This window comes from Strigops habroptila, chromosome 1 (genome assembly GCF_004027225.2).
Source record: "Strigops habroptila isolate Jane chromosome 1, bStrHab1.2.pri, whole genome shotgun sequence".
Classification (NCBI taxonomy): domain Eukaryota; kingdom Metazoa; phylum Chordata; class Aves; order Psittaciformes; family Psittacidae; genus Strigops; species Strigops habroptila.
In genome coordinates, this window is record NC_044277.2 from 62561686 (window position 1) to 62583926 (window position 22241).

General features: G+C 38.1%; 1 protein-coding gene across 1 annotated transcript in view; it reads left to right on the forward strand.

Moving 5' to 3' along the window:
- The window catches only part of LOC115602733 (dynein heavy chain 5, axonemal-like), a 155875-nt gene that overhangs the window by 90522 nt on the left and 43112 nt on the right, over positions 1-22241 (forward strand). Inside the window, exons 59-65 of the mRNA XM_030474161.2 lie at positions 99-314; positions 2971-3138; positions 9529-9747; positions 12225-12401; positions 16631-16825; positions 18469-18624; positions 18874-19056. Coding sequence (XP_030330021.1) covers positions 99-314; positions 2971-3138; positions 9529-9747; positions 12225-12401; positions 16631-16825; positions 18469-18624; positions 18874-19056 — 1314 coding nt within the window. The remainder of the gene's footprint in view (positions 1-98; positions 315-2970; positions 3139-9528; positions 9748-12224; positions 12402-16630; positions 16826-18468; positions 18625-18873; positions 19057-22241) is intronic.

The window sequence follows — 22241 nt, forward strand, 5'->3', positions numbered from 1 at the left end:
GCAATTGCATTACATATACAGTCCTCCCCAAAACCGTCTTTCTCTACAATCAAGTGATTGCTTAAATAAATGGATTGTTTTCTTTTTAAATTTTTCAGACAATAAAACCTTCTGACATTGCAACTGTTCGCAAACTGGGTAAACCTCCTCACTTGATAATGCGAATTATGGATTGTGTGCTACTTTTATTCCAAAGAAAAATAGACTCAGTAACACCTGATCAAGAACGCCCATCTGTGAAGCCATCGTGGACTGAAGCTCTGAAGCTAATGAATAATTCAGGTTTTCTTAGCATGTTGCTTACTTTTCAGAAGGTAAGAAGCTAATAATTGCACTACTACTCCTATAACTATCTCTAGGGATATGTGAAAGTGTCTTCTACCTTCAAAGGTAGTTTGAAGCCGATGAGGCTTTTGTTTACCTATAGTTGTAGATACCGCTGTGACTGTATTCCTCTCTATTTTCATGGTTCATTATCTCAGTAATCTTTCTCCTGGGCCACACAGTTTTGATGGCAGACACAAATATCTCAAGCACAAGATCAAATCTTGAGAAGCTTAATGTTATCTGTATTTAGGCAGTTCCTGTTTCTCAGTAGGAATTTGCCTTAAAAGGGCTCACTGGTTTGATTTTTCAAATATCTCACCATCTCCAGTGCTACCAGGCCTGTTTGCATATAACATGCTTTAGAACTGTGTCTCTGGAATAGATTGGTGGGGAGCTGAGAGAAAATACAGAATAAAATTAGCATCCTGTTAGGAATAATACTGAAATATTTGGGAACTTTTGGGGTTCTGTCACTAGAAAAGTAGTGAAATGCAGAATGAACTGGGAACCTTAGTATAAACTGTAAGACAGTCAGGACAGAAACTTGTTCTGTTTACAGCAAGATTCACTGAACTGTGAGACAAGGGAAATTTCTCTGCAGGGAAGAGAAAAAAAAGATGTCACAGTTAGCTGGAATAGAAAAAGACCTAGGTGGAATATGGCATGGCAGAATCATGGCCCAACTTTAAAATCTAGAAGGCAAAACCTGGCTTTTCTGCAGCACTGCACAACATACTCTTTCATTTGTACACCGATTTTTTTTAAATCTGCTTCAGTTGTGCATTTTGCTGATGCCTTTTCTAAGCTACCGGAGTGTGTTTGTTGTGCAGATGAGGCTTGAAACCATGATTCTCACTATCCCCAGGGGCCATTTCTCCCAGTGAGCCATATTGACTAGGCACCATGTGGAAGCTTGCACTGCCTCTGTAGACAGTCTCTTCCTGGGGCTTTCAATCTGGTTGCTTTTCCAAGTGCTACCTTCACTAAACAGGAAGAGGAAATGAGTTTAAAGATAATGGGGACTAATTATGCACTCTGTACTCAAGCTTCTCTCTAATGAGGCTTCCAGTTTTGGCACTTATTAATAGTGTATGTGTTTCTGCTGGTAGTTTGCAACATATTTAACTTTACTCAGAGGAGTTAGAACACCCTCTGTGGGACTGAGTTCTTCCAAGAAGTGATACTGATGAATGTGGTGACAAACACTAGACTACTTCTGCCCCTGATGAGGTACTTCACATGCTGTCCTCCTGCCTCATTTCTTGTTTCGAAGATTGAGTATATATGAGAAGGCGGCATATCATGTCTGGAGCTCTGAGTAGACTACACTGCTTACTTGTTTGTGAGATTTTTATTCTTTCCTAATTTTTTTTAGGCAAGGAGTATTAGTGGATGAAATAGCTCCTTGGGTTTAAAATTCATTACTTAGAAGGAAAAGCCTAACAGTTTTAGGCCATTGCTGACTGGTCTGTGCTTCACCTTTGCCAGCTTGCTACCTCCTCATTTTGAGTAGAATGAAAAAGTCAAAATTTTGTCCAGCAGTATTTTAGCATTTAATGTTCTGGCAAATTTAACATTTTGGCAAATGCTCATAGTGAAAACATAATCATATCTGATTTTAGGAATAATATAATGAATGTCTGTCTTTGTTATTATAGTAGCTAGGGATCAGACAAGTACAAGACAGTCCTTTCTGCATATCAGAAAGGCAGGAAAAAGGGTATATTACTTGACAGTATGAATGGAAGATGATTTTTAAATGCCTTAAAAGGAAGGCATTAATATATTGCCCCCCAAAAGGAAGATTTTTAGTGCCACTATTAAGCAAACATTGTTACCCTGTATAAGCTCTTCTATTCTCTACATTGCTTAAGGAAATGAATCCCGTTTTCTTCTGACACTTATATAATTATAGATTAACCACCATCATCAAAGATCTGGCTTTCATGTTCTCAACAGATTGTGAAGGGGGAAAAAAAATCTGAGATTAGAATAATGATGTGAACAGCTGAAGAAATCACTTTTACTGTTAAGGATAAGGGTTAGTGTCAGTGAAGTGAAGTCAGTGCCTTGCAGTTTCACCCTTTTCCTTCCTAAAGCTGCATGTTTTGACTCCCTTTGACTCCTTGTGTTCACACTGGTGCCTTCTGATGCCATGGTGAGCTTATTCAGGGAACTAGCCTAGAAGAAAGCTAATCAGTAGTTTGCTGGCTTAGATTTCTGTCCTACTAGCTTCCAAACTAGTTCGCTGAGCATTGGTGAAGATATTAAAGATAGGGCAAGAACATCTGGTTGAGGGGGAGAGGAAAGAAGTTACAGTGCTATAGCACCAATAACTTAGATCAGCTTAAGTTGTCATGGAGCTATGAGTACAAGTAATGTCTGTAAATCTTACGTGTCAAATAGGGATATTAAATGCAAACTCAAGTCAATCTGTTGCAATGGAAGTAGGAGCTATTTTCACTTGAGTTTACAAAAATACCCCTATTCTGTCCTTCATAAGAATGAAAGGCAACAGTGTTGGTTTGTTCATTTCTTCTGTAAGAAGTGGTAGTACCATGTTTTTAAAAGTAAAATGTTTCTGTGAAGCAGACTTTATTCCAAGATCAGTTTAAAAAATAATTTTCGCTTTCTTTTGACTAGGACTCAATTACAGAAGAAACTGTGGAGCTTTTAGAGCCTTATTTGGATATGGAGGATTATAATCTTGAGACTGCCAAAAAAGTCTGTGGAAATGTAGCAGGTCTCTGCTCCTGGACACAAGCAATGGCTTACTTCTATGGTATTAATAAAGAAGTTCTTCCTCTTAAGGTATTTCATATTACTCATTTTATTTTTCTGAAGGATCGCTATCGTTGAGTGGAAGAAGCGTGTTATTTTAGCTAAAAAAGATCATGAGTTACAAGAGATTCTTCTTTCTTCACATCCAGTTGTGAAGTCAAGCACCTAGAGGTTGAATGTGTCCTGGCAATTTTTTCCCCTTATACAGCTGCCCTGTAGTACAGTTATTACTTGTGTGAACACAGTCAATTTTTGATGGGAACCTTAGTACGCAGGTTCTTTATAGAGCCTGACTCTCTGCAGGTGGGAGATACCTGTACTGTCTCTGTTCTTGGACTCAGTGCCAGGCAGTACGGTTTCAAGAAAATGTCTCTTCAGTCCTACTGATAAAGGAGCATACTCATTGTGGTCTTGGTAGAGGAGAGACTGTTCTTGGGACAGAAGTAGTCTTTAATGATTTTAGCTGGAATTCAGCTCTCTCAGAAAACTTTGGAGTGTCAAACTGCTACATATGAGTGTATAAAGTAAGTAGTTACCTGGCATAGAATTCTGTTTTAACATTGAACCACAGTAGAAGGGATCAGCTACCATTGTCTGCATTCCTACAGATAGCATTATTGTCTTGGAAATGTTTCATTTATGAGCATATTGGAAAAAAAAGGAGTTTGAATATTTATATAGTGATTTATAACCATTGCTTCTACAAGGGATTTTATGGCTCTTTTCTGAAGAAATACATTCAATCAGTTATGCTTCCACTTTACTCATGTTCAGTCTCCTATTAAATAAGCCACTGTGTCAATGGCATATTCAAAATTCTTGGCATACCTAGACAGATCTGATTCAAATTTGTTAAAAGCATGATATTTTTATTCAAGAAACTGATAGAGAAGACTGTATTTCTGTGATATATAAGTAGTAATTTCCTTTTCAAATAATAGGGTGTTCACTAATGAAAACAAAATTTGAAATGTGGCTATTGAGAGCTATAAAAGAGAGCAAGATCTAGGGGAAATAGTGGCTTTATATGCAGATGCAACTCTGAAAGCTGCAGAAGTGCTCTTGCAGGTTTTATTTAAATAAATATGACTTAAGATTATGTATAAATTTAACTTTGTGTTCAAGCATTTACATTCTTGTCACACTGTAGCTGATAAAAAACAGAACATGTATTTCTTAGCAAAGTGGTGTCTATTGTCAGGGATAGCAACCATCACAAATATTTTAAAACCGAAGACGATAGGGGGAGGAAGTGTTTAAAGTATGCAGGAGATATTACAGGAAGCACTGGAGTGATGTTAAGAAAATAATTGAAAATAAATGTACAATTAAACTATGTAAAGTACTAGCACAGGCTAAATCATCCACTGCTAAAAGCAGGTTTACTGAATGAATTAATCAAGCTGTTCTACCCTAACTGCTGTTCTAGGAGATAAATCCCCTTCAATACCTGCAAAATCCATCCAATATATTTTTAAATTGCATCTTAACTGAAACTCAGTGCCTCATTTATTTTAAATGGGACGACTTGGGAAAGCTAATTAATAGTGACTTATATTATGGTAAATATAGTGTGCAAAATTAACTAATTCCTAGAAATGGATACTTACATTCTTTAGATATGTGGTCTGCAGCATAAGGGTCATTAGTTAGAATCAAATGTAGAAAGTCTAACTATTTGCACAGTGTTAGTGTAGCTGCTTGCAGTGCTGTGTAGCTGCTTATCGTACAGTAGTCACCATGTGTGTGCTACTTTCCTATAAACCTTATGCACCTCGCTAGCCATTCCTCTCTAGTTGTTACCTAGTAAACAAGCCTGCTGGATTAACCTGGTAATTCTGAATCTGCTATTTACCCATTAGTCGAAGAATATAGCAATGCAATGAAGAAGCCCTGGCTTTTGCTGTGATTCTGTTAGCATCCAATTAAAATACTGTGTGTAGGGTTATAATTTCCCTTAGAGATGTCTCCAGTGATTTTAATGAAATTCTCCTTAGGCTATTGTGATGATCAAGGGAAGTTTGTCTTCTGCTTATAAATTCTGTTTGATATTGAGGATTCTCCCCATTAAACTCAGTTTTAAATATAAGATTTTATTGCCTTTTCTGCTTTCACTTGTCTCCATGCTGAACTGAAAACCACAGCAGGCAATAAGAGGAAATCTTGTACCTGAGGAAAAGGTAACAGTCAAGGAATGTCAAAATTTGACGGTCATCCATTTAAATAAGTGTGTCCTTCTCAAGGTGATGTCAGGAAAACAAGCATTCAAGTCTGAATTCAAGACCCATGATAAATGGAAGGAAAGAATATATATCTGGGGGACGAAGGGGAGGATTAGATCACCTAACAAAACAGATTGAAGTCAGGATACATAACTGAAAGAAAAAATGGAGAATCTTTCAGTAGCTAGTAGAGTCTATGAAAAGCAGATAAGAGGCATGATCTCTGTGTCTTTCAAAGGTTGTTTTAATCCCAACAAATGGTCAGTGATGGCAAAGAAAGAGGCCAAGATTTTATTAACGTCACTCTGCATGTATCCGTTTACATGTGTATATATGTGTATGTGTATACATATGTATATGTGTATAAAGTTCTAGATTGGTGGAAAAACATTGGGTTTGGAATGTCTGCAAAACCTGCTTATGTGTTTGCCTTTCTTAGAATGTTTCCTTAAATAATGATGAATCCCAGCTTATCATGATATTGAGGCTCTGAGAAAGATTATACAAAACCGGTGGAGTGTCTGTGTGAAAAATCTGCAGTAATCTGGGTCAGGAGCAGCTTGAGATTGCATTTCCATGAAGAGTTGTCAGTCAGATATCGTGTGCCCGGGACAGGACTGAAGCAAAAGGCAAAGGTGGCCACCCAGCACACCCACAATGTCTCATGAGCAGAGTGACAGTGTCCAAGTGCAAGAAGCCTTCTGGCCTGGTCCAGCAGTAGTGAGTGCTCAATGGACTGTAAGAACGGTGAACTCAGAAAGCTAAAATTCCTGAAATGAGAGAGATGCTAGGAAAGCTCCAAATCTTTCTTACCTGTAGTCAACTATAAAGTTTCAGGCGCTTTTTTTCTGATGTGTTCTCCTACTTCTAATAACCTTTCCCAAATTTACAGAGCAACAGCTGCTCTTCAGAGTGTTCTGGGGTTGGTCTGGGCATTCCATTCAAGAGTGGGAATAGCATTAAATTGTGTGAGATTTTTATTGGAGAAGGCATTTTTATTCAAATGCCTTCTTGGATCAGGACCAGATATACTCGGTGCTTTGCAAAATTGAGTTTGCAATGAAACAACGAGAAATTTATGGCTATGTCAATACTAATAAATTAAACAGTACTAGGGATTTTTTCTAGAAATTGGAAAGTGATCATCTGCACTGTTAAATTGTTAGAATGATCCCTAGTGTGAATTTGGTCTTGGCTAAGCAGCATTTTCTCAGCAGTCTCTGGGCACCTTTGAGGAACTAGTTTGATCCAAGGGCCATTTCTGTGAGACTGTTTGCATGCAGCCATACTGTTTTAGAGGCTGGGAAAGCTTATTATAAGCTGTTTTACACTTGTTAACCTGAGTGCCAGAGAAAGGTCCTGGGCATGTTTAATTTAACACTATAGCTGAGGACTGTAATTATGTGTTTATTTGTGCTGGTTTTATGTGGAATGCAAAAAGGTTGAAAGGGGCAGGATCATCTCACCACCTACTGTAAAGTCTTCTCTGAGGGCATCTCAGAGGATGGCAAAATAGCTGCTTAACAATTTAGTCCACGGCCCTTGCTGGCACAGGTACTTTGTCCATATTGCCCCATGCAGATAGCAGGTAGAAGCACTGACTGGGGCAGATGTTAAGAAGATTGTTTGTATGGTTCCCCACAATGTCAATGGCAAGACAAGGCTTAAGATGCTGCTCTCATGCAAGCCGAGGTATGTTCTGGTGTAGTCCCCCTCCTAGGAGTGCAGATAAGAGTGTGGATCTCATATATGGAATCCTCATGATTCATTCACATAAAATCCATTTATTCAGACTCTCACACTGCATCCAACTGGAACAAACTGTGAATCCTTGCTTTGCTGCGTGACTCAGAGGGATGAAATGAAGGGTGTGAAGCTTGTTCACATAGCAGTGCCACTAAAATTAGAAGGCCACAGTGGTTCTTTGTGGTTGGGAGACACATTTCCTTCCCGCCTGTAGTTGGCTGGAAATCTTTGAAGCTGCTTGCGACTATAATAGCCTTCTTGTACAGAAGATTCTCCTTGGCAGCAGAACTTGCCTCCTGCTTTCATGGCAAAGCTCTGCAGAGGAAGCTGCCAGCCAACCTGCCAGTGATGTCAATACAAAAACCGTGTTTGTACCCATATAGTTTGGAAAAACGGGGTTAGAAATAAAGGCAGGGAGAGAGCAAGTAGTGATGATTTGATAGGGTAATCTGAAACAAGTAGTCTTTCTGCAATTGGGAATCACGTAAGTTGGTCATTCCGCTATGTTGGCAGTTGTTGCGCAACCAACCATTATTCATCACATGATTAATCAGCCTACAAATGAAACTAATACCAAAATGTATTACAATTTTGTTATGAATACCCTAAAATTGGCTGAAAACTTTGGTTAAATTGTCTGTAAAATAATTTCTTATTACAAGTCATTTTCTAGAGATCCCATGAAGTCCTGTGTATATAATTTTGGGGTGGTTTTCTTTGTGTTAGAATACAATATACTTTTTCTTTGTACTCATCTGAAATGTTTTTTTCATTGTCCCTCCAGCTTCAAAGCTGGTAGCCTCTTAAGAGCTTTTAAGAACTGGGAAGTCTGTTTTATCAGTCTTTTGCACCTTTCTGGTTAGTTTATTGCTGCACAGAAGTATGTTTTTCATACTCACAAGGCATTGTTGCTCATATGTGTTGGGAATTCACATGGCCATCCTTTTCCATTGAGGCTCACATAAATGTCAAGGTGAAATATGAATCCACACAGCCAGGTGTAAGTTCTTTGTTGTTCCAGCTGTTCTGCCTAGGCTGTTCTGCCCAACTCTCCAAGCATCTTGTTCCCTGTGTAACCTCGCTCTTTGTCAGCTGGGGGTGAAACAATATGTCACAGCTTTGTTTTACTCCCATTTTTAGCCCTCACAGAATTTAAGGATAAGAATATGCTCTGCACACGGGAAGGTCTGGGCAGGGGTGAGGTAGGACAGAGAGGGCTGGTGCAGGGCTTTTCCTGGATCTCAGTAAGAAAGGCCTGACAGCAGATGGCTTAATAAGGTAACTACTTTCATAAGACAGAATAATAAGAGGTATTTATAATAGCTTGAATGACCAAAAAAGAGAATTTTCTCTCCATGGGCAGGATCCGCTCTGCACTGCGTGCCATAGGAAGATCTATCCAGGCTCTGTCTGATGCTGCATGAATGTGGGGTGCCCAGCATCTAAAGGGATGTAAGGTTTACTCACTCTTGATGTTCCTTTTCTTATTTTGGGTCTTTTAAAAACAGTTAACTTAAGCCATTTGTTGTTGGGCCTTTCTTGCTAAGATCCAGAAAGAGCTCTGCACTGTGTGTATCTTTCTTATCTCATCCTCCCCACCTCTTCCCTGGTGCAGAACACAGTAACACTAAATCCTCTATTCAGAACTAGTCAAGTTTCATATCTGTAATAAAACAGGTTTTACAGAGTCTTGGTTTCCATCCTCATAACTCTTAAAGCAGAAAAAATAGAAATAAGATACATGATATTTAAACAAGTGTTTTAAATATTCAGAGTAAATGGAAGCAACCTTTATCTCTAAGTGTGAATTTCGTAAGAACTTTGTCAGTCTCTAATCCTTTGCAAACATATACTTGGAAACATGTTCTGAATTCACAGAATACTTTTCTTCCCCTGTTAGGAATAGTCAAGTTAAGAGGCCACATTTAAATGACTGGCAATGCATCATTCAAATTTATATAGAGATGTGAGAAAAGTCTCTAGAGTTTTCGTTTCCAAAGGAGCAAAAATTGTGTTTGTTATATTTTTATTGTAGAAGAAATTGAAAAGAGAGGAGAAGACTAAGAGCCATTATCTTTACTGTTGTCCATGAGGACAATGTTATTTTTCTTTTGCATTGAGAATAAATTGCAGAAAACATTGTATGGATTGTTTCTTATATCTGGTACACAGCTATTTCAAGTGTATTGTGATTTCAAATCATTTATCATTGTGTGATCAATAGATCATTCTGAAAATATTAAAATATTTTAAGATTGCATTGAATAACTTTAGTGTTATGCTTGTGTTCATTTCAGGTTGAAAAGTAAAAAAAGAAAAAAATCCTGCTGTCATCCTAAGCGTATTATTTTTAAAAGTACCCAATCCATTGCAATACGTGCCATTGAATGAATGTCATTTGCTCTAGCCAAATAATAGATAGTAACTACTTTTTACTTTTAAATGTTTATAGGCAAATTTAGCCTTGCAAGAGGGAAGACTTGCAGCTGCCCAAATGGAACTGAATAATGCACAAATGCAGCTGGATGAGAAGCAAAAGGAACTGGATGAAGTACAAGCCATGTATGATAATGCTATGAAAGAGAAGCAGGCCTTACTTGATGATGCTGAAGCATGCAGAAGGAAAATGAACAATGCCACAGCTCTGATTGAGGGATTAGGTGGAGAAAAGGTACTGGCACATATGAGGTTTCCAGCATAAAGTAGGTGCTCAGTTTTGAGAATACTCCATGATGATCATTAGTAGTGCTCAAGAAATTCAAGGCATGGTGACATCTCAATATTATATGACACTTTATTTTAGTTATATGTATGGTTTTTGCTAGAACTTAATGTATCTAACAAAGTAAAGCAATTTCTTGTGTTAACTTAATTCTTCCATATGAAGATTTATGTCATACCATATGGCTCGTATTGGGATAAAGTTCAGATTTAAAGCCAAGGAGCCGAATTCCTTTTAGCTTTAGTAAGAGGAATTAAGCTTAACCTAAATAATTGCCCTAAAATATTTATAAGAAGGATTACTCTCTTTCTCACCAAGTATGCAAGAATAAGAATTAGAAGCTTGATTAATTTCCTGAATTATATTTGAAGTTCAGATTTCTACTGGAACCTTTTGTAGAATTATGGACTAACTGTTTTCCTCTGCATTGAGCTTGAAATTCACCTTTCCTATGCAGATTTTTCTGGCTTCAGTCTAAAGGTGTCCAGAAGAAGCAGGTTACTTCCCCCTCCCCCCCCCCCATCTGATTATTTTCTTTGATAATTCCTTGGTTGATTTCACACAGAGTCAAAATTGATGAGAGCTTTGACTTCAGCCATCGTGTTCTGTGAGACCAGGACTTCAGAATTTTTCTTATCTGTACTTCAAAATGTATCAGTCAAAAATGTTAGATTCTTTATTGTAGTTTTTCGGTGAATTTCTATATTTAAGAACAACACCAAAATAGGCACTTAGAGCGCCTTATTGTGGGTTTTCCATTCTACTTTTGAAAATTCAGGAAAAAAAGTTTAAAGACTGTATATGGCACTTGGAGCCTTGGGCAAAACTGACACTGGGTTAAATGTGTATTTTCTAAATTTAAAACATGTAGGTTCTGGCCAAGACTGCATGCAGAGTGATTGGCAGGGAAGAGAAATCTGGAGAGAAAGGAATAAGTTAAACTCAAAAATAATATTCAGAAAATCATAGAATCATGGAATAATTGAGATTGGAAGGGACCTGTGGAATTCATCTAACTCAACCCCCTGCCTCATTCAAAGCAAGGTCAAATAGAGCAGGTTGCTCAGGGCATTCTCCAGTTGCATTTAGAGTATCTTCAAAGATGGAGACTCCACAACGTCCTTGCAATCCATTCCAGTCCTTGCAGTCCTTGACCCCTCTCACTGTAAAAAAGTTTTAATGTGTGTTTAATTGGAATTTCTTGTATTTCCATTTGTGTCCACTGCCCCTTGTCCTTTCACTGGGTGTCACTGAAAAGAGTCTGGCACCATCTGCTTTACACCCTCCCATCAGGTATTTGTACACATTGATAAAATTCCCCCTGCGCTGCCTGTTTTGAAGGCTAAACAATCACAATTCTCTCAGCCAAGGCTGCCCCTGACCTTTGCATCCCCAACTAGCTCTTTCTTGTTTGCAAGTCTGAGGTTCAGCAAACCACATGCCCTCCTCAGATCCTCAGTTACCTATGTTAAGAATTTTTTGTCAGTGCACTCCTTAAAATCTCCTGGATTGCTTGTGTCTTGCTGTGTTGTCCATTCAGAAGCTATCAGTGTGGTCTACATTAGTCCCTCATGTAGACCAGTGCCTGTGAATGAGAAGTTCCTTCCCATTGTCAGAAAAAGACCTCATCTACTTCTTGCTAGTCGTGTTGTCTGTAACAGACACACACAATATCACCCGTGTTGCTCTGCCCCCTAATCCTAACCAGTAAGCTCCCAACTGGCTCATTGTCTATCCTAGAGTCTCAGATGCAGAACTCTGTGCTTTCCAACTGCTCTCTCACATGCAAGAAAAGACTCACCTTCGCAGCCTGTCCTGCCCCAAAAGCCTGTGTACACCTGTTGCAGCACTCCAGTTGTGGAAGCCTTCCCACCATGTTCCCATGATCCCCATGACATCATGACTCGGCAACCACATGCAGACCTCTAATTACTCGTTTGTTCTCCATGCTGTGCACATTAGTGCACAAGTACTTCAGAGAGGTGCCTAGCTGTGCTAATTTCTGAGAAACAGTATGAAAGCTATTCCCACGTTCTGTCTGGTAGGCACTTCTTTGTTTATGTGGATGTGCTTGGGGTGTTCCTCCATTAGCCCTGTTTATTGATTACAAAGTCCCTACTGTTTATATCTCCCCACATGTTTTGTTTGCCAACTCCACTTCCTCATGTGATTGTTGGTCATCCTCTCCCTTTCACTTCATTCTTCCTTTAAAGCACTTCTTACCAGTTTGGCCAGCTTGTTAGCAAAGATGCTTTTTCTCCAGGTGCTTGCCATCTCTTCCAAGCAAACTTGTACTACTGAAAAGAATGATTTAAAGAAAAAATACTTCTGGCTTGAAGAACAGTTATTTACCAGAAAAGAGATAAATTCTTCATGTTAGTTTTGTGCCTGCTTAATCTAACTTCTTTATAATATTTTACATACAGCTTCGTTGGACAGCAAGCAGCAAAAACTTTCAAAATCAAATTATTAATTTAGTGGGGAATGTTCTTCTGGCTACTGGATTTCTCTCTTACTCTGGACCTTTCAATCAGGAGTACAGGAATTTGCTGCTTCAATTGTGGAAGAAAGAGATGGACAACAGTAAGATTCCATACAGTAATGTAAGTGTTCATGCTCTGTCCTGACCTTACTCTTTGCCATGCAGAGAAATGATGTGCAGAACATTCCATTCTGGAAAAGTACATAATTGGAAGATTATATATTGGCTGTCACATTCCATCAAATATTTAATAAAGAAAAAATATGAACAGTTGACAACCGAGCTTCTGAAGCAATATGTTTTAAAATCCTCATTATACTGTCATGCATTGCAAGATTGGTATATAGGCCATCACTCTGGCAAATCTGAGAGAGATGCTGTCTGAGGTCAGCTGCCCTGGGAGAAAATTGTGTAATATGGGAAATGAAATAAACATTTACCAGCTTAGAACAGATTTACCGTATCATGCAAGGTTCTATCAGGTAGTCTCAGTTTTCCCCCATAGTTAATGGTTTTTTTTGCAAATACCATGTTGCGTCCATAACTTCAGCCATAAAGTCAAGCAAACACGCCACATCTAGTTTACTGAAAGTGAAAAATACGTATATTGAAGAAAACACCAGTTGTAACTGTCTCCATCAGCACTTTAAGTTGTCCCCTTACAAGGAATAACTTGTGATTATGTGTTTGAGAATGCCAGCCCACATCTGGTATTGCTGTGGCCCTATAGTTTTCCAGGCAGTCTTTGAAGCAGCAGCTCCCAAGTTAGACCCACAGGATGGTGCAGAGATGGGGAGGTGGCTGGGTTGGGTGAGAGTTATGCCCCAACCAACTTCCAGGGATGCAACAGGATTTACCCTGTTTCCACTTTTACCACCTACAGTCTCTTGTGCTGCCACTAAGAATCTGCTTTCTCTCTATCTCTGTCATAGCTGTGTACCTGCAGCATTTAATTTAGTTAATTTGAAGTGCCTTGTTGAAATGATTAAGTTAAACAAAACCTGGATTTTGTAAGCTTGTTTTACACCACTTCAGCTTCCTCCAGTCTAAGCTCTTAAATCTGTGCATGTCTGTCACCAGTGAGGTTGTTCTCAGTGAGTTTGACATTACAACTTCTCCTCAATTGGCTGAAGTCTGTGCGGGCTGAGGTGGCCTAAAATGCAATGGAGCTAGAGTCCCATCATACAGCTTCAGTTCCCTTCCACATAGAATCATAGAATAGTTGGGGTTGAAAGGGACCTTCAAAGGTCATCTAGTCCAACCCCCCTGCAATGAGCAGGGACATCTTCAACTAGATCATGTTGCTCAGAGCCCCATCCAGCCTGGCATGGAATGTCTCCAGGGATGGTGCATCCACCACCTCTCTGGGCAACTTGTGCCAGTATTTTACCACCTTCATTGTGAAGAATTTTTTCCTCACATCCAGCCTGAATATCCCCTCTTTTAGTTTAAAACCATTACCCCTTGTCCTATCACAACAGGGTAAAATGTCTTTGCCCATCTTTCTTAGAAGCCCCTTTTAAGAACCGAAAGGCCACAATGAGGTCTTCTCAGAGCCTTCTTTTCTCCAAGCTGAACAATCCCAACTCTTTCAGCCTTTCCTCATAGGAGAGGTGCTCCATCACATCATATACTACCTTTAATAAGCAACCTGCATGCTGGGACTATGATACAGGACAGTTTCCTTTACAGGAATCTTGTTTTTTCTTTTTACCACTATCTGCCTCAGGAGTGCTGGACCTGGCAGCTGTTTCGGTGCATTGTCTTTGCTCGTGGCCAGCAGCAGCCTCGTTCCTATTCCATGACTTTTAGGAGGTCTGTCTAATACTCCTCCTTGCACCTGGAAAACATATTCATGCTGAAAGCAGAGTTTAGTCCATAATAATCAAAACTGTCTTTCTGAGTAATCTGCCCAGGTTGCCTTCTGCTTGGTTTTGTAAATACCCAAGTATGTTTTCTCCAGCAGTAAAGGTTGGAGAAATAGTTCTTGCTGTCAGCACAGGAGTGGAGGCATTAAGCTCAAATGGCTCCTGTCTTCAACTGTCAAAGCTTTTGACAGAACAGGTACTGCCGGAAAGTGCTGGGAGCAAGTGAACAATGTGTGTACAGCAGTGGCTGCACCATTGTGAAACTGCTGAAGGTAGATTAGTATCCCTGCTGCACCCTCTTTTCAGGTTCTTGGGAGCTTTGGCACTTAAAATATATATTAGGGAAACCTCTTTGCCATGAGAGGTTTGTCATGATGTTCATATCATAGAACTTATGTGCATAGTTACTTGTGAATATTTTTATAATTTTTATTTTACGTTAGGTGGTGCATAATGCTTCTCATAAATGTGATTAACCTTGACCTGATGAGCAAACCTCACAGCCCAGCCCAATTTATGCTGTGACTTACAAAGATAAATGATTTTGACTTGCCCAGCAAAGCAATTTGAAAGCTCCTGATGATAAGTAATACGTAAAGCCAAGATGGATTTATTAATAAAGCACTAGTAGCAGTGCAGTCTGAGGCAAAATTCTTTACTGGTGTGCTATGGGAGTTATCCTACATTTATCCTGCATACATTCATCCCATGGAGGCTCTATCTCAAATTCAGAGTATAAAATGTTCTTAAAAGCTACTTACCTTAGGGAATATTTGTCAAGATTCTTACCATTTAAGGATAAGAACTGGGATGTATAATGTCCTTAGAAAGCAAGACATTAAGAACTGAAATTCTGCCTCTGTGAGCATGTTCTGACCACATTACTACTCAGCTGCATCCTTCAAAATTTGAGGAATACTTTTTGATTCTTTCTGTGTTGCTTTTTTTTTTTCTTTTCATATGCACAGGTTAGACACAGTATGCCAAAACTTAACTAGTTTCAAAACATAATTACCACTCTGTTTGGATAGCTGCCTTTAAAGACAGGATTGTGATTTCAATGATAGTGTTTGGAAGAGAGTTTTAATTTTTTCTGGTGAATTAAGTGCTCACAAAAGGCAGCATATGGGCTTCTCTTGATACTTCACACCACAGGAAAGCAAGCAGCTTTGCAGTTCAAGCAAAAGGCTTGACATCTGCCTTACTTTGTCACAGACTAACTGGCTGTGGGTGTATGAGTCATTTCAGCATAACAATTTAAAGAGAGCTGTTTAAAATTAGCTATCTATCTGTGTAGTTAGGCACTTAAATTAGCTAGGTTTCAGAGTTGCAGAGTGACTGATACTTCCTGCTGCAGTAAGAAAAAATTCAAAGCTGTTTAGACCCTGCTCATCTGCTTAAAGAGCTAAATGTGGTTTTAGGTTCCAATTGCTGAAAATTTTGGCTATTAAATGCTTTACTGTCCTTTTTATAATTGGATTCTTGGAAATTGGATTCTTAAAAGATTCTCTTTTTCTCTTTTGTCTTCTGAGAATTGTTTGTGTAGCTTTGTTCAGATTCTTCAATAATCAGAGCAGTAAAAAAATCAAAGGAGCAAAAAAGCTTTTGAGTCTTGCAACCATTGGTGTCACTAACTCTCATGATTGTATCACAAGTCTGGCAGTATCTGAAATTTTGCTTTAGGCTTCGGATGTTGAATTGTGTGATTTTTTCAGGACTTGTGGGCCATTTCCTTGTGTTTAAACATGTTGTCTGTAGAAAAAGCTCTGTCTGTAGGAATATTTGAGTGAAAAATGTATGGAGAAAATAAAAAAAAACCTCTTCATTTTTTTTCTGTTTAAATTTACATCATCATTAGGCTATTTTCTAATTTGGAGAGCTTGGTTTGTGATTTTAAGCACCATTTTCTTCACATAATTATTGAGAGGCCAGTCACTGTTTATAGTGAATAAAGTAAAGCAGGTTACTCAGTGTGTGCAAATCAAACTTTATGAGAATATATGAGCTGGGAAGAGTTTTGACCATGGCAACAATAACTTTCTATTGTGGTTCATGGTTATTGATCTGTAGCACATCTCCTCTTTCTTGTCTGAGTCTCCCACAAGCCATCCTATATTCATATACATACTTGGAGGGTACTTTACAACTTTACAGCAAGAGGAAGCTCTTGTGATCAAGATGACCCTTCCTCTTGAGCTGACAAGAAAAGAGTTTGCCAATACAAAATCAGCTTGTCATTAGATATTGAACTGGCTTCAGAATTTCTCCAACTCTCTTTGATGGACATCAAAGCCTCAACAGATTTCAGTTTCATTATTGCACAGCAGTGATTTAGGTACTGAACTTTAAAAAAAGGAAACAATAACTACCAAATACATTCTATCATGCATTATGATCAGAATAAGAAGAAAAACCTTCCATCAAACATTTTAGTATAGCTCCTCTAACTGGTACTGATTTGTAATTACATATTTTCTATTAGGACCTGAACCTTACTGGTATGCTTGTTGACAATGCTACAGTGGGTGAATGGAATCTCCAGGGTCTTCCAAACGATGACCTTTCAATTCAGAATGGCATCATTGTCACAAAAGCATCTAGATATCCTTTGCTGATTGATCCACAAGGTCAAGGAAAGATCTGGATTAAAAATAAGGAGAAGAATAATGGACTCCAGGTAAATAGTTCATTTAATATTTTTTATGTATGCGTCATGTCACATCATAGTTAGCAATGCAAACTATTTATTCTGTCATCGTACTTTGGCCATATGCAATTTAAATCTGATGTTTATGGTATATAATTAGGCAGAAATTAAAATAAGACTGATGCAAAATCTGTGACCTTTCAATCTCAGGGTGAAATAGCTTGTACTGCTTTGTCGTGTCCCAGACATTTTGAAAAGCAAATTGGAATTTTATGTTATGTCATATCTATTTTTATGATGAATCTTTTAATTTTTGTGATAGAAAAAGAGAAACTTAAAGGGAAGTAAATGACTTGCAAAATTAAGACCAGACTGTACTTGGAAGTTGGTGCTGCATGGCAATTACATTTTAGGGTAAGCATTTTAAGAGGATAATAGGGAAAAGAAAAAGGGAGGAATTGAAAGCAGAATGGTGTCCTAAGGTAGAATCTAGTGATCTTTGAAGCATGTCAAGCACAAAGCCCAAATTTAGGCTGCATCTTGATGATTAAATGCATGTGATAAAAATATTCATAGCTTAATTTATGCACCCTTCTCTCTTTCTATCTAGCAGTGCATGCTATTTGGGACCTGGGCCCTCTATTTAATTCAAAACTTTTATTTTTCCCCTTCTAATCAGCCTACCCTCCATACATTTTTACAACAATAAGGTTAAGATGGGTTATGATAAAGATCTAAACATCTGATATATTTTCAGGCCAGATCAAGCATGATACTAAAGAGTTAGTTGTTAATAAATCAAGCTTGTCCTACAACTGTAGATTATCACATGAATACCAAGGTACACTATCTTCACTTTAAATGAGAGTGATAGATAAGAAAAGGAAACTGAGATGGATGGTGACATCCAGAGAGCTGGTGACATCATGGTGGTGTCATTAACTAAATACTTAACCTTCTGGAGCTTGATCTAGATCTATATTTCCTAGTACTGTTAAGAACAGTCCAACATTCAATCCCACACCAAATCCAGTTTCTGATAAATTGAACACATTCAAAAAATGTTGTAGAAACACAGCTAGGAATGGGAAATATTGACTGAGAAGAAATAGAAAAAAAATGTACAACATTCAAAGATCTTGGGAAAATGGATGCCTTTATTAAAAATATGATGAAAAGCTCTCCTTAAACATGAGTTGTATTCACAGAAGAATTTATGTGAATGTGACAGTATGAAATCTGCTGTCTTACAGTAGATAACATGGCTTCCTCTACATCAGATGTTATTTTAGCTATCAAGTTTGGATCAAGAAACACTAGTGCGAGTAACCGGCAGGAAACAATAGAGAGAAGAATGTATCTCATATATTCAGGCTCTTTACGAAAGACAGGCCAGGCAGATGGGGAGGCGGTGTAGCTATGTTATGCTAATGATTCTATGATTTTATGTGTAGGTTAAATAAATAAAGATAATAAAGAAGCGTGACCTCCTATTCTGTTAAAGTTAAAGCAAAACTTCCGTTCATTTTAGCAGAGGCAAGTGTTTGTTCCTAAAATGTAATCGTTTGTGTAGATATCCCAGGATGAGTATAATTTTTGAAAGCTGCAATAAATTTTATACTATTTTCTATGTGCTTGCAAATGCATTCTATATTGTGAACTAATCTTCCTAGGTTACAGCTATGAACCACAAGTTCTTCAGAAGTCATGTAGAAGACTGCCTGTCCCTTGGCCGACCATTGTTAATAGAAGAGGTTGGAGAGGAACTAGATCCTGCTCTAGATAACATCTTGGAAAAAAATTTCATAAAATCTGGTTCAGCACACAAAGTAAGATAATTGTGGACATAAAAGAAAAACCAATAGAACAGATGCTGGCTATCTGGTAGTCTGGATACTGCTGAGATTCACACCTTTGCAACACTGTAGAAAGATGAGTAGTAGACTTATGGGGTTTTTTACCCTTTTAGCAGAAAGTGTAAAAAGTGTTAATGAAAACATCATCTATTTTTCACTGAATAAAATATCTGTTTTGCTGAATTTAGCTTTTGAAATTTGAGTAATATGTTTTATTTTCAGGTCAAAGTAGGTGACAAGGAGGTGGATCTGATGAAGGGGTTTACCCTTTATATGACAACAAAACTGGCTAATCCTACCTATACTCCGGAAATTAGTGCAAGAACAACTGTGATTGACTTTACTGTTACTATGAAAGGGCTGGAAGATCAGCTCCTTGGACGTGTGATCCTCACAGAAAAACAGGTATCTAGTAGCTTACAGTATTTGTATAGAGGGAAGGCTTCAATATCTGCACCATGAGTGAATATATTCAACGTCTTAGTTGAAATCAAATGCAAGAACAAAAATGTGAATGAAAGTTTAGGGGTTTGTGCATTTGCTGAAAGACAGCGTGGAGCTAGGTTTTAATTGAATGGAGGGACCTAAACATTTATTTTAAGATCTGGCCTTGGAAAGAGAAGAAAGAAAATTATTCATTAAAAATACATCACAGGCATATACATGACATATATAAAGCATCTTTATTCCTTCATACATAGCAAAGGATCCTTGTTCAGTCGGAAACCTCTTTTATTTCTAAATTCCTTTTTAAACTTAATTTGAATTACATGAAAAAATACTTATGAACTTGAATTACTTTTGCCAGCCAGGCTCTCGTGTGCAAGAAGATATGATATTTTTAAGGAGCCCTGAACACTAACTTGACTCTGCTCTTACTAAAATTTCTATTGATTATGTGGAAGCAAATATAAGGAAGAAAATCCTCTCTCAGGCATTTCTCAGGAGTTTTATTTCCTAATATAAAATCTGAGACATCCTCCACAATAATTTAATTCCTAGATTGTTCCTCTTTCTTTTTGTGTGATCTAATTTAACAGCCTGGTTATCCAAAAACTTAGGAGTCTATTCATCATAGGCACTGGGGACAAATGTGGGTTTTTTATTATGTCAGTCATACCAATAAATAGATGAATGTTATGGTCCTGTTACACTAAAATGAAATATTTTCTTCCTTTCTCATTAAAGTGAAAGCACAGAAGTTGTATATCATGCCAAATTGAATGACTTACTAATTTCAAACGGAACATTTCATAATTGTGTCTTTGTGAGAAAAGTTACAAAAATTAAGGTTTGGATTAGCAGAGTTGCTGCTTCCAGTAACTCAGGTAGGCTTGCTCCTGTGAGCAGTTCCCTACCTGAGGGAATTAATTCATCTTTCTTTGGCTTCCCAAAGCATGTTCTAACCAGTGTGCTTTAGTGGTGGTGTCACTTTCTTTGGCCAACACCTTTCCACTTTGCTCAAATGAGCATTTGCTGAAGTAAGGACTGGAATCTAAGTGCTCTTCCTTCAGTCTGACAGTCACAAGCAGAGGCTAGAATATCATTGTTGTGCCCCAACTTCCTGTGAATTGTTCCATTAAAAATGGGAAAGCTGTAACAGCAGGTACGGAGAAAAAGCCACCCATTAGCAGGGTAGGATGGGTGCTAGGGTTGGAAAGCTTTTAATCTTTACTCAGGTAGATGCATGTTTATGTAAGCAAAACTCATCTCTCTCTCCCCCTTCTACCCCCTTCTGATACCCTTGCTCTGTGGGGGTTTTTTCCTGGACAAAACTGTTACAGAATTCATTTTGAAGGTATGTAGCAACACTTAGACTGCATTTTGGGTCAAAAATATAGACACTGAAAAATACTCATCCAGTGCTGTGTATAAGCTGAAGAGGGCTGCAACGGTAGCTGATTAGTATCAGCACTACTTGTTGCACAGGCACATGGTTGCAGGTGATCAAATTTATTAAACTTCTTCCTTTGATGTGAAGAAATCATAGTTATTCTGTCCCTTCTGTCTCAATAAGAGGTGAATGTCCTGATGTAGATAGCCAGAGCCAATGGAGCTCTGACAAATTTAGTTCAAAGAAAAGACAGAGCATGAACAGGGAATCCAAAGAACAGGTTTTGTATTGCAAACAAAAGACAAAGTTTATGATCACTGAACTAAAGTAATAGATTAAAAGAGCCAAGACATTCCTGAAAATTGCTGTAGTGGTCAATGATATATATGATTAAAAAACGTTTATTCTTCTCAGCTTTAAAGGTTGCTCCTGTAACTTTACGGAAAAAAAACATCAGCATCTTTTTGTGCTGTGTGATGAAGTTGCTGCCACTATTTGTGTTCAGAACAGCTGGGGGTTTTCTTGTTACAAATGTGATCATGAGATGCTCTTGCCAACAAAAGCCTGGCATCCACTATATTTGTTAATTTTATGTAAGATACTCTTTACAAACTTCAAATAGAATGAATAAGGTGCCTGTTCTTAAACAAAGCATATCCTTAAGTAGAAGTTAAGCACATACTTAAATGCGTGTTTGAGTGTTCTGTAGAACTACTCCTTTTTGTGTAATTTTAATCTTTTCTGTGTTAATGGTAAAGAAAGAGGAGAAAATACAGAAAATTTGAAGTTGACCAACTGATGCTTAAGTCATTCTCCTCTTTTGGGATGCAGTTATTTGTAGCTTCTGCAGAGCTACATTCTATAGGCCTAGAATATATTACGAACAGGTTTCCAAATAAGTTTGTGAGAGTAAAGAAAATTGTAATTTCTTTGAAATACAGGAGAGCCTCTCATGTACTGTATATCTCTGTACATCTCTGTTTTCTGTAACTTTGCATGTTGACAAGAATGAAGATAAACTGAAGCCCCAGGTGTAGGTAAACTGGTGTTATTAACTACCCTTTTTTTTACAGGAAGGTTGACTTGATCGATTAAATAAAGGTAACCACAAGAGTATCCCTGAGCCGTGTTGGACTGAGCAGTATAGATGCCTCAGTTCATTTGGCATTGTGTTGACTTGTGTGTCATTGTTCCCTTGCCATTGTCTATCCTGTAGAAATACCATAAATATTCCGTATGACATAGATAATAATTGTGACATTTCCTATTTTATAAGCAGTAGTGTATCTTGCAAAGTTACAGAATCATAGAAATCAGAAATGGAAAAGGTCATCTAGTCAACTTTCCTAACAATATAAAATCCATCAATACAATGCATCTTTCAGGCCTTTGTCCGATTTAAGTGTTTAATGTAATGTGGCTCATATGACTTCCCATTGGAAACTAGCTCTAGTGCTTTGTGCATCTTACTAAAACAAAGCTTTTCCTTATATCTAATCTAAATTACCCTCTTTCAGCTTAAAGCCATTCCCCATTGTCCTGTCACTACATGCCCTTGTAAAAAGTCACTCTCCAGCTTTCATATAGGCCCCCTTTAGGTACTGGAAACTGCTCTAAGGTCTCCCCTGACCCTTCTTTTCTCCAGCCTGAACAGCCCCATTTCTCCTAGCCTGTCTTCATAGAAAAGGTGCTCCAGCCCTCTGATCATCTTCATGGCCTCCTCTGGACTTGCTTCAACAGCTCCATGTCCTTCTTA